The sequence below is a fragment of the Lycium barbarum genome, chromosome 3 (genome assembly GCF_019175385.1).
Source record: "Lycium barbarum isolate Lr01 chromosome 3, ASM1917538v2, whole genome shotgun sequence".
Lineage (NCBI taxonomy): Eukaryota > Viridiplantae > Streptophyta > Magnoliopsida > Solanales > Solanaceae > Lycium > Lycium barbarum.
Genome location: NC_083339.1, coordinates 136,410,554 through 136,423,416, shown reverse-complemented (window position 1 = coordinate 136,423,416; position 12,863 = coordinate 136,410,554). Strand labels below are relative to the sequence as shown.

Below are 12,863 nucleotides of genomic sequence, written 5' to 3'. Positions count from 1 at the left end.
AAAAAAATGTATGTCTTTGTTTTTTACTTGTTAAAATGAGAAGTCTTTATAGTACTTCATTCGCCCCATATGTGACACTTTTCGCTTCTCGAGATTCAGCCGACTAAAAATTGTATTATTTAGTAATTGTTAATTTGTATCAAATTGCAATAATTTCTCAAGTAATTGAAATTTAATGTATTTGCGGAGGTTGTCAAAAACCTACACAAAAATACCGTCACAACAAGAAAAAAATTTGGGGAGGTTGAAGCAAACGCCACAAATTGAATGTATAGTGGGGGTCTTTTACAACCGCCACACTTTAACCCCCGCAAAAAGAACTATTTTGTGGGGGTTGGCACAAATGCCACAAATTGAATGTATAGTGGGGGTCTTTTACAACCGCCACACTTTAACCCCCACAAAAAGAACTATTTTGTGGGGGTTGGCACAAATGCCACAAATTGAATGTATAGTGGGGGTTTCTTATAACCCCCGTAAATCAACCGCCACAATTTAGCAGTTTTTTTGTAGTGACTATTTTTATACATAGTAAATTATGATATGAGCAATACAAGGGTTATTAATACATGAATAACCATGGTTATAGAGAGAATTGTCCTTAATACACCAAACCAAAAGGTAGATTAAAAAATGCATAACTAATTCTGGCATTATTAATACATGATCACACCCAACTCTAGTCTTAAAGAGGATAAGCGGGCTGCAAATATAATTGATTTTTAAGTTCGAAGTCAAATCCCACAGAGAACTAACATTAGCTATAACTCTTCAATTGTTACACCTCGGAAACTCTCCGTTGGTACGCAAGGGAATAAACTAGTAAGGAGTACGAGTATACAATATGTTCATGAGTGAGCAATGGCATTCGACGACTTTAGACAAGATTTTTAAGATGTTAGAGATGAGGGAAGAGGATTGCCAAGAAAGGGCTAAAGTATTTGATAAGTATCGGAAAGGAAAAACGAGTAACGATTTATTGGGCACTTAAAGATGTTTTGGAGAAGAGTTATAACGTCCCTTAGATTGGTATTGAAGTGTTGAGCAAGTGTTAAGAAGGTTCCATGAGGATCGGAGATCAAACGAAGTGGCGAAACTAAGTTCCGTGACTGGGGGGTTACACGACCCATTATACGGACCGTATAATGTTTTACGGACCGTATAATGGAACCCGACAGTTCAGTTGAAAGTCATTAAATAAGCGACCAAGTTCACCAATTCATTTCCACATTTCCTTCATCTCTCTAAAACATCTCTCTACAACTTTTATACAAGTTTTCAAGGATATTAATCCATCAACAACATTAAGTAAGTGATTCAAGGGTAGAAACCCATCAAGGACCATCTAAAGTCAAGAAACCCAAATGGAGAAAAACTAGGGTTTTGCTCAAAGTGGAGTATTATCAACCAAAGCTTGTTCCTACAACTTCCAAGGTAAGATTCATGATTTTTACATGATGTTTAAGGTATTGGAGAATTAAAATACATGGATTGTAGAAAATATGGTCAACTAGGTCATGAATGATGAATAGTGACATTTTAAGGAGTAATTTGGATTGAATCATGAATGTTGTAGCATTGTGGTATGAATGTGTTATAAATGGTGTTAAGATCATGAACTAGACATTTTCGACGGATGGACGAAGTGAGACATTATGACCATGAGAATGGGTGAATAAGAGGCAAATTGAGAAATATTGATAATGTGGGTAATATGAATGATAAATGACTATTGTTATGACATTGTGAGTGTATTGTTGACGTTTGGGAGTTGAATTACGATATGGGCTAATGTTGTATAAACAAAGGAGACGCTGCCCGATTTTCTTTAGCTTTAGTCATGTATGCTAGTTGTCGATCCTAACAATAGTACACCCTTATTGAAGGTAGACACGTGAACATCGGAGGAGTACGTGCAAGTGTAGGATAATTCGACGAAAAGGTATGTGAGGCTAACCCTTCTTTCATAAGGCATGGTTTTCTTTGGCCAAACTCCTAACTCCTCTATATGAGTATGTTGACTACAAATGATTGACCTCCCGAGCTCATAAGCTCATTACCCTTGCTATGTACCACGAACGTACTACGCACCTCATGTGAAGAGTAAGACTATGATATAGAAGTAACGAAAATGATGATACTAATGATGATGATGATAATAATGATGTTAAAGGTGTCCACGGGCTATTGTATGTATGTGTGCCTATGAAAGGGCTATGATGAAACCCCGAGCCTATAGTGCCGGGTGGAGTAAATATATGTATAGAGTATGTTTACGATTACGAAACGCGCGCACACCTCTGCAGATGGTACGGATAACCCTGACGCCTTGGTAGGGCCAGGTATGAGTAACCTTGAGCCTTGGTTGGCCAAGTATGTATGAAACACCGATCCTACGAGGGCGGGTATGCTATGTAAATGATATGTATATGAAATGATTATATATGTACTATGAATATGAAGGAGATAAGATTATGTATATAAATAAGAATAAAGGCATGTATACGAATATGAGCACAAATATGGTACGAGTACTATTATGGAATATGAAATGATGATGATATTATTGTCTCCCCTCCTATACTACTTCATATGTTGTTATTATGTTTCAATACCGATGTTGATCATGCTTTACATACTCAGTACATTCTTCGTACTGACGTCCTTTTGTTTGTGGACGCTGCGTCATGCCCGCAGGTGCACAGGGAGACAGACTTGATCCGTAGCTGCTTAGCCTGAGATTTCATAGAGAGCTCCACTTCTTTCGGAGCCATATCTTTTGGGTACTGATCCTTTTGTGTATATAATTATGGGCATAGCGGGGTCCTGTCCCGCTCATGTGATGTGTTGTACTACTCTTAGAGGCTCGTAGCCACGTGTGTATGATTAGACGTCTGGCCTTGTCGGCCTATGTTTTTGTATAGTATTTTGTCGGCTATGTGGCCATGTACATTGATGTGGCATAAGTGCCTTGATGATATGAAAGATGTTATTGTCCGAAATGGATTAGTATGATGTAATAAAAAAGAAATGTATGTCTAATTATATGGCTCACCTAGATGTAAGCATAAGGGTAAGTATGGCTCACCTAGATGTAAGCATAAGGGTAAGTTAAGAGGGTGCCCGGGTGGGCTAGCACCAGGTGCTCGTCGTGGCCCCTAGTCGGGTCGTGACATCAATATTACTAAGAAGACAAGTTCAAACAATATTCTGAGTTATAAATATTAATATTTCTATTTTAAACTATTTATCTGATAAATAATAAAGCAGTAAAAATTATCAACTAAAGAGGATGGAGTTGAAGACAAGATTAAGGAGGTCTAGGGTTATAACTTCCCCAATTGCCGGAATCCCTCTTGCTGTGTTAGCTACAATGTTGCCGATTTAGTGTCTACGGATCATGAGCATTCAACTTACCGTAATTCTCTCTCGAGCAATCACAATAATTTACTAGACGTATTCGCTCGAACTACTCTAGCTAGCAATTTCTCACCGCTCACTATGACCACGTCAAAGCTTCGTTATCTCTAGTGCTGCTTTTAAACCCATTGTATTGATCTCTCATATACCTAGGGAGTGGCGTTGTTCAACAACTACCTAAATATGCATTCACACTAGAGCAACACATGATAAATAGGAACAGCTAATCGATGGCCATTCAATCAACTAAAACAAAACACGTAGTTAAACAAGTAGAAAATCCAACTGCTAAATTATATAAAAATGTAACTAGAATTCATCTTACAAAAGGTTCCATCAAAACCTTAGATAGAAAATTAGTTACTCATAAAAGTATGTGAAAACGCAATACTGAGATTCACAACCAACAATGGAAAATAAGAAGAAGAAAGGAAAAACTCATTGACGCGAACTAATACGTCCACTCCTACGGGAACTAATTTTCGGTATAGATTTTGCCATATTTTATCATCTCGTAAATATGAGTCAGAGATATACGGATATATCCATTTCATGTCAAAACAGATTCTTTATTTGTACATCGGCTCTTCTAGCAAGTCTGATTATCCTTGTCTTTGTTTATGTCTCGGGTTGGAACAAATTACTATAATTCGTCCCCGCCTATGGATTAGTCGACATTTTTCACAAATTTTACGAACGTAAGCTCTTATTTTCATATTTCTCACTCCTTACCTTAATTCTGAATCTATTTCTTGGAAGAAAATAAGTTTTTTGAAATTTTACTGGAATTCTCTCCTCTCTCCTCCCTCACCCCCCAACGGTAAGATCAGTGACTCCCTCCCACCCACCCCCACCCCCCACCCCCACCCCCACTGGACACCTAGCCACTCCGGACATATTTATTTCTCTCTTCTTCTCTTTTCTTTTCTTTTCTTCCCTTTTATTTCCTGCAATTGGAACCTTTCTCCAGTAGGTTTTTGGTCAGGCCTGCACAAGTACCCAAGTCCTCGGTAGAGTACAGCGGTGAACAGTATTTTTCGGCATGTGGACAGTATTTTCAAGCAGGTGGACAGTATTTTCAGTAGTGAACAGGTTCCATTTACCTACAATTGGTACCTCTGGTAGCCCTTACCCATTCCGACTTTTAGCCTTATAATTTTTGCCTACCCTACTGTACTGAATATTTATTTTAATTTCTTGCCTTTAGCTCTAACTGTTGCTTTAGTATTGATCTTTATTTGTCTTAGATAAACCTTTGACTAGTGTATATTTGCTTTAGTGGCTTTAGTTAGGGATGATAGACTAGGGTCATGTTCTCGGTCAGGAACGGGGGCTAGGTGGGTTAAGGGAGCTTCTAGGTTGAGAGTAAAAGTCCATAGAGCTAGTTAAGATTCTTAAGAAGAGGAGGATTAATATTGCTTGCGTCCAAGAGACTAAATGGGTAGGGCCTAAAGCTAAGGATGTGGACGGGTATAAGCTTTGGTTCTCGGGTAGGTCGGGGTACAGGAATGGGGTAGGTATCTTAGTTGATAGTGAGTTGAGGGATCAGGTGGTAGAGGTTAGGAGGGTCAATGACAGGATGATGGCGATTAAGTTGGTCGTTGGAGGGTTCACCTTGAACATTATTAGTGTTTACGTGCCGCAAGCTGGCTTGGACGAGGAGGAAAAAAGGCTTTTTGGGAGGATTTGGATGAAGTAGTGAGAGGTTTACCGCCTACTGAGAAGGTATTCATCGGAGGAGATTTCAATGGACACATTGGGTCCGTGTCGAGGAGTTATGACGATGTGCATGGGGGTTTTGGCTTCGGAGACAGAAACGGAGGAGGAGTCTCACTTTTAGATTTCGCAAAGGCTTTTGGTTTGGTGGTAGCCAACTCGAGATTCCCAAAGAAGGAGGAGCACTTGGTAACCTTCCGTAGCTCGTTGGCTGCGACGCAGATAGACTATTTGCTCTTTAAAAAAGATGATAAAAGTCTCTGTAAAGACTGCAAGGTCATTCCGAGTGAGAATCTTACTACCCAACATAACTTGAAGATAAAGAGGAAGAAGAAGAAGAGGGTCGTGGATGACCGGTCAAGGATCAAGTGGGGGAGTTTGACTTTGTCTAGCACCCAAGAGATAGGGGAGAAGTTGATGGCTTTGGGGGAGTGGGAAAGTAGAGGAGATGCGACCAGTATGTGTGATAGGACAGCCAGTTGCATTAGAGAAGCAGTAAGAGAGGTTCTGGGGGTCTCGAGAGGTCGCCGTGGTGGGCACCGAGGGGATTGGTGGTGGAACGGAGCAGTCCAAGGGAAGGTGGAAGCAAAGAAGCAGGCATATGCGAAGTTGGTAGACCACAAGGATGATGAAGAGAAGCGGACGAATAAGGAAAAGTATAAGATGGCGAGAAAGGAAGCGAAGTTGGCGGTTTCGGCAGCAAAAACGGCAGCTTTTGAACGCTTTTATGCAGAACTAGAGGACAGAGGCGGGGATAAGAAGTTGTTCAGGTTGGCCAAGGCGAAAGAAAGAAAGGCACGCGATCTGGATCAAGTGAAGTGCATCAAGGACGAGGATGGCAAAGTGTTGGTGGAGAAAGCTCTCATTAGACGGAGATGATAATCATACTTCCATAAACTATTGAACGAAGAAGGGGACAACGACATTTTGTTGGGAGAGTTGGAGTACTCTGAGAGGCATCACGATTTTAGGTATTATAGGAGTATAAGGATGGATGAGGTTAAGGGTGTTGTTCGTAGGATGAGCAGGGGAAGAGCGACCGGACCTGACGAGATTCCTGGGGAATTTTGGAAGTATGCAGGCAAGGCAGGTTTGGAGTGGCTGACTGAGTGTTTAATGTCATTTTCAAGACGGCAAAGATGCCCGAAGAATGGAGGTAAAGTACAATGATTCCTTTGTACAAGAACAAGGGCGACATTCAAAACTGCAACAACTATAGAGGTATCAAGCTGCTAAGCTACACTATGGAAGTGTGGGAAAGGGTGGTAGAGATGAGGGTGAGGCGAGGCGTGTCCATTTCAGAGAACCAGTTCGGATTCATGCCAGGGCGCTTTACTACGGAGGCCATTCATATTGTTAGGAGATTGGTGGAGCAGTATAGGGAGCGAAAGAGGGACTTGCACATGGTATTCATCGACCTAGAAAAGGCTTACGACAGAGTGCCAAGAGAGGTTTTATGGAGATGCTTGGAGGCTAAAGGTGACCTGTGGCATACATTAGAGCGATCAAGGGCATGTATGAGGGAGCCAAGACTAGGGTAAGTACAGTAGGAGGAGACTCGGAGCACTTCCCAGTTCTGATGGGTTTGCATCGGGGATCAGCTCTTAGCCCGTTTCTATTTGCCTTGGTAATCGATGGATTGACGCGATAAATTCAAGGTGAGGTACCATGGTGTATGTTGTTCGCGGATGACATAGTCTTGATTGACGAGACTCATAGCGGAGTTAACGCTAAGCTAGAGGGTTGTAGGCAGACGTTGGAGTCTAAAGAATTCAAGCTGAGTAGGACCAAGACGGAGTACATGAAATGCAGGTTCAGTGGCGTACCAAATGAGGCTGACGTGGAAGTGAGGCTTGGTATCCAGGTCATCCAAAAGAAATAAAGTTTCAAGTATCTTGGGTCTATTATACAAGGAAATGGGGATACTAACGATGATGTCACTCATCGTATTGGTGCAGGGTGGATGAAATGGAGGCTCGCTTCTGGAGTGCTGTGTGATAAGAAAATGCCACCAAAACTTAAGGGCAAGTTCTACAAAGTGGTGGTTAGACAGACTTTGTTGTATGGGGCAGAATGTTGGCCAGTCAAGAACTCTCATGTACAGAAGATGAAAGTCGCGGAAATGTGAATGTTGCGGTGGACACGGGCACACTAGGAGAGATAGGATTAGGAATGAAGACATCCGGGACAAGGTGGGAGTGGAATCTGTGGAGGACAAGATGCGGGAAGCGAGACTGAGATGGTTTGGGCATGTGAAGAGGAGAGACACAGATGCCTCAATGCGGAGGTGTGAGAGGTTGGCTATGGATGGTCTCAGGAGAAGTAGAGGTAGGCCAAAAAAGTATTGGGGAGAGGTGATTAGATAGGACATGGCGTAGTTTCAGCTTACCGAGGACATGACCTTAGATAGGAGGTTGTGGAGGACTCAGATTAAGATAGAAGGCTAGTATGGCTAGTAGGTAGTCTCACTTATTCTCTCGCGCTAGTGGTCGTAGTTTTGCTCTATCATTTATTGCCCTTTGATTTCTACTTATATTTGTTGGCTCTTTGCTCTTGTTATTTCTTATTTTTCTCATTATTCTGATATGCTTGTCCCTATCTGACTCTTTTGTCTTGTTTTCTCTTGAGCTGAGGGTCTTTCGGAAAGAACCTCCCTACCTCTCAAGGTGGGGGTAAGGTCTGCGTACACTTTACCCTCCCCAGACCCCACATTGTGGGATTTCACTGGGTATGTTGTTGTTGTTGAATTGTATTCCCATGAAAGGAATAGTGCCGAATCTTTTGTATTCCTCATTGGCGGCTCCTCGCTCTCCTCCTTAGGTCATGTCTCCAAAAATACTGCCTCCCCTTAAAAAAATATCTTTTAGGGGTTTAAATATAACCCAGTGCGTGTAGGAGCTCCCTTGCCAAGCCAAATTTGAAATAGAAAAACTGATCGGGCTCATCTATGGGCTCGCGTGGCGAGGAGGTTGACGAGCCCTCAGGCATGTTTTTGGCATGGCTCGTCAAATTCCTTTTCATTCCTTCGTTTCACTGTTTTGCACATGGTTGGTTCTCCTGGCTCGTCTAGGATGCTCGCTAGGCGAGCATGGACGAGCTCTACTTCTTCGACTCTTTATTTTCTTTTTTTGGACTTGCACCAAATCATTCCTTTTCAATCCGTTTTCCTCCAACACACTTCCTACGCACATAAAACATGTAATAGCTCGAAACAACCAAGAAACAATGTAAATCATACAAATATGATCAAGATATAAGGCGATAATGTACTAGAAATATAGACTTTTAGTTGAATATCAATGCACTTATTCAGTGTTGTTCTTATATACTCTACCAAACAACCTCTTAGTACATTACTAATTAATCTTAGAAATAGGAATTATAGTGGCTACCCAAATTGTTAATCCACAATTTATACGTTTGGTATATTTTAATTGGGTAAAATTTAATTTTCCCCTCTTACTTTGTCTTTAGGAAAGATTTACTCCAAATTTAGATATACATTTTCCTCACTCATCTTAAACAACGCATAATTTGTTTTTTTCATTAGTTATGTAACTTTTTTGTATCATGATATGCTAATTCAAAAAATAGATTGTGATATTTTATGGCAATAAAACTATTTTAAGTCGTTCACCTTAATTACTTTGTCTATAGTTCAAATAACATATTTTATTCCAAATTATACATTTATAGCATCAATAGAGAAGTTACTAACTTTTAAATAAAAATATATGATAGCCCAAAAGTCAGATTCCAAAATGGATCCCGAAGGCTCATGAGGGAAATGGGCTTGTGATCACATAATTGACAAATCTAATGTTTACCCCAATTACAAAAGGCCCAAATTAAGCAAAATGGGGTTTGACATGCAGATTTGGCAGATCCAACAGAGTCGGAAATTTTCTCCTCTCTTCTCCTTTTCATTGACGCCACTAACTCCGTCCACTCAATCCTTTATTTCATTTTGCTGAAAACTATATAAGCAACACACGTCACATGTTATCCCACACACTTACGCTCATGCGTGGTTACCACGCCCCATTTAGCATTCACAAAGATGATGGGACCCACCTCTTATGCACGACACGTATCCATTCGCGCGTGGAGAATGGGTCGTTGGATGCGCTTTGCTTTGCCCTAGTCGTCTGCAAACACATACTTACTATATCCACCATGAACCACCACCGTCCGATCGCCTCCTTTCGAATTCTTCCAATCGTCCGATCTGCCAGTTTAGCAACTGCTCTTTCTAAGGTAAGAATAATAACTGTTGTATCTATTTTATCATATTCAGTTAAGAGGTCGTTTGGCAGCTAGTTAGGAGGCAAGTTATTCAGTAATTAAATTAAATCCTTCAGAAGTATTACGTACCACGTTTGGCAGATGGTTAGGAGGTAATTTATACATAGATAAAATTAATACGGTATTTGGTTTGCAATTAAGTAATACTCCATGTGTTATGAGGAAATTTATGCAGGATAGAAGATGGAATAACTAATTTATTCATGCATAACTATAACCAGCTACCAAACGACCCTTACTTGTTTCATTTTTGTTTGATATGCAGAAAATTGGTAATGTTCTTCTTAGAATTTGTGAATTGGTTTTGAAGGGTTAAAATGGAACAGATGGATATAGTTGGTAAGACGAAGGAGGATGCTTCGCTTCCTAAAGGTTTTTCTTTTCCTCCATGTTCTATTTTATAGCTGCACATGTCTGGTGTATATTAGAGAATAATTTATATTTCTCAGTTGCTCTCGTGATTCTGCTTTTTGGTGAATTATCCTCCTGTTTCTCTTTGGTTATCGTTAACGAGATTCTGAGCAGAGCAGAGAGGGATATTTATCGCTTTTAGAGGGGGGGGGGGGGGGGGGGGGATTTGGCCATTGAATTTTAACAAGGCTGGGAGATAGCCAGTGAATTTTATAAGGATTCAAATTAATACTAGTGCGATACCTAGGATTTTAAAGTGTGAGTTGTGACCTAAATAATTTTTGAATCCCCTTTACCCCACTGAACTGGAATTTTCTCTTATGTCAAAGGGATACAATAATTTATATATAAACCTCAAATTTCCGAGTACAATTTTCTGGCATAGGGGATTCAATTGAACCCCTTTGCCCCCCTTTAACTTGTGAAATATTTCTGAAGAGGGTAAAACTTGACTTGTGAGTGACTTAAGTAATACTAATTGCTTCTGCAAAGATATTTGATAATTTAATTAGAGTGATGAGATATGATTCCAGTTGCAAAAGCGGAACAGTGGCTATATTGAAGTTTTTTTGGTTGCTTCTGGTTTCACATTATGCACTGAATCGTTTTATTTTCCTCACGAGTTTGTTATTTAGGAATTGGGATAGATGATTGAGTTTGCCTGATGGTTTTCTTTGTTGCTTAATTTGCTGACTGTGCTGATAGTACTATTTTCTCTTCTCAGCAACTATGACAAAGATTATTAAAGAAATGTTGCCCCCTGATGTTCGTGTTGCCCGAGATACTCAGGATCTTTTGATTGAATGTTGTGTAGGTGAGTTGATTTTAGTATGTGTGATTTAAATTTTGAGTTTACTTTAAAGTTCTTTTGATGTGTTGTGTTGTTGTCCGCAGCGTTTGCATGTAATAGCAACTGTGACCTCTCTAGTATAATAGAGGGAATAAGTAAGAATATGTATATACATTGGAAGACAATGGTTGACTAGGAATCTTTTGCTTTAGTTGTTTGTTAGCTCTTGGTTATCACTCTGCCGATTTAATGTTGTGAGACACAAGACAGGGAATGCGAGTGATAAGCATTGAAATTTTTTGGACATAGTTGGATAATACAGGTAACCTTAAAGGCATTCAAGATCTGTTTAACTCATCTTGAGATGTATTCTATAGTGGACTTAACTCAAAAAGCGAGAGATCTAATGGAACTTGATCATTACTCTGTTATACTAACATATTCGTTGTATCATTTTTCTTTTGATAAGGTAACCTGTTCCATAACCGTCTATTGCGATGTGGTTGATAGAAACAAAGCATAACAATTTGTTTTGTGACACTGCTTTTGTTTACTTATTTCCATTGATGTTTTCTTGTAACTGCATTCCCGATAATGTTTTGACTGGTGACTTGTGCTTGCTATTTCAACAGGATTGAAGTATTTCCTATGTTCTTTCCTTCTACTATATTAAATAATATCATCTTTTTACATTCTTTAAAGTTAAATTATAGCTTGACTTCATATCTGTAGAATCTTCTTACTGTGGTTCCTTTTCTAATTTGCATGGTATTCCACCTTTCATTGTTCTCGTGCAGAGTTCATCAATCTTATCTCATCAGAATCAAATGAAGTTTGTAATAGAGAAGATAAACGAACAATAGCACCAGAACATGTACTCAAGGCTTTAGAGGTACTTCTTGATTCTGTAGTTTCCTTATTATGTTCATCATCTTTTTTTTTTTTTTTTTTTTTTTTTTGCAAGTATCTGATGTTTACTTCTCATCCGAGATCTCACAAAATTGCACCACACCGATCAGGATGATGAAATGCAAACCTTGTTAATTACTTTCATGTTTGGTTTGTTGTTAGTTTGTTTTTTCCCCCGAGGTATGTTAGGCCACATCAATTGCAGACACTACTTTTTTGTTTCTTTAGGTCTCTAGAAACAACCTTTCCCCGTGAAACCCATGGAACCAGTTTTAAATGATACCTGAATACTTATATAATTATTAGTGTTGAATAACAAGAAACCTTAATTAAATAGTTACTTTTAGGTTATTTTTACTTTTAGCCTGTGAAAATTTGTTCTATATCCTTCCATTTCCTTGGGAATGATAAACAACTTTTGTCTTTCAGGTTCTTGGCTTTGGGGAATATATTGAAGAAGTTTATGCCGCATATGAACAACACAAGCTGGAGACTGTGGTACGCATGAGCTCGCTTCTGTCTTGTTACATGAGTTGGAATCTATGAATGGCCTAGAAATTAGGATGTTTTGAAGACATTAAGTGTTATAATTATTCCTCTTCTTTTCTCATTCTTGATCCAAGTACCTCTCTGCATGTGGTGGCTAGTGTTTTAACCGATCGACGTGCTAGTTGAGATTATTTTGAATTTGATAATCTTTGCGACCATGTGAAATGATTTAATGGGTGAAAAGATCTTCATTAACGATTGCCCGTTTGCTTTGCGTTTCTCCCATAGGACACTGTGAGAGCTGGGAAGTGGGGCAATAATGTAGCTGAAATGACGGAAGAAGAAGCGTTAGCTGCACAACAGAGGATGTTTGCTGAAGCACGTGCGAGGATGAATGGAGTTGTTACAGTTCCACTCAAACAGCAAGACTCAGAAGCGAGTATGAATGGAGTTGTTACAGTTCCACCCAAACAGCAAGATTCAGAAGCGAGGATGAATGGAGTTGTTACAGTTCCACCCAAACAGCAAGATTCAGAAGCGAGGATGAATGGAGTTGTTCCAGTTCCGCCCAAACAGGAAGACGTAGAAGCGAAGCAAAAATTGGATAGCTAACTTAGGACCTTGTTTTTTATGTAGGCAAGCACTCCGTTTAGTCGTTTTAGAGGTGGTTTCTCTTCTATCATGTACAAAAAGCTCCTGGCACCTTTGCCTTCTTGTGGACTTGAGTTCAATTTGTACTCTTTTAATTATGTCCGTATGTTCTTTAATTAGTGAATTTTCTTCAGAATGGTCTCTACAGCCTACAAGTGCTTTCAGTGTATTT

The 12,863-nt window shown here is 39.6% G+C and overlaps 1 protein-coding gene across 5 annotated transcripts; it reads left to right on the top strand.

Moving 5' to 3' along the window:
* The first annotated feature begins 9,023 nt into the window (after positions 1-9,023).
* LOC132632797 (protein Dr1 homolog) lies at positions 9,024-12,832 on the top strand. Of its 5 annotated transcripts, none has more exons than XM_060348874.1 (6): positions 9,024-9,393; positions 9,768-9,813; positions 10,577-10,666; positions 11,440-11,534; positions 11,981-12,049; positions 12,329-12,832. In XM_060348874.1, the coding sequence occupies exons 1-6, from the start codon at positions 9,136-9,138 to the stop codon at positions 12,650-12,652; spliced, it is 882 nt and encodes a 293-aa protein (XP_060204857.1). In that variant the 5' UTR covers positions 9,024-9,135; the 3' UTR covers positions 12,653-12,832. The 5 variants fall into 5 exon arrangements, with proteins under 5 accessions (XP_060204857.1, XP_060204861.1, XP_060204859.1 ...); XM_060348878.1 differs by having other exon boundaries at positions 9,027-9,393; positions 9,730-9,813; XM_060348876.1 differs by having other exon boundaries at positions 9,027-9,393; positions 9,707-9,813.
* Positions 12,833-12,863: the final 31 nt, after the last annotated feature.

Bases quoted from the DNA above. Each gene is read 5' to 3' on its own strand.
- LOC132632797 (XM_060348874.1), top strand. From the start codon at position 9,136: ATGTTATCCCACACACTTACGCTCATGCGTGGTTACCACGCCCCATTT. The intron at 9,394-9,767 runs GTAAGAATAATA...AAAATGGAACAG, and splicing joins TAGCAACTGCTCTTTCTAAG to ATGGATATAGTTGGTAAGAC. The intron at 12,050-12,328 runs GTACGCATGAGC...TTTCTCCCATAG, and splicing joins AACACAAGCTGGAGACTGTG to GACACTGTGAGAGCTGGGAA.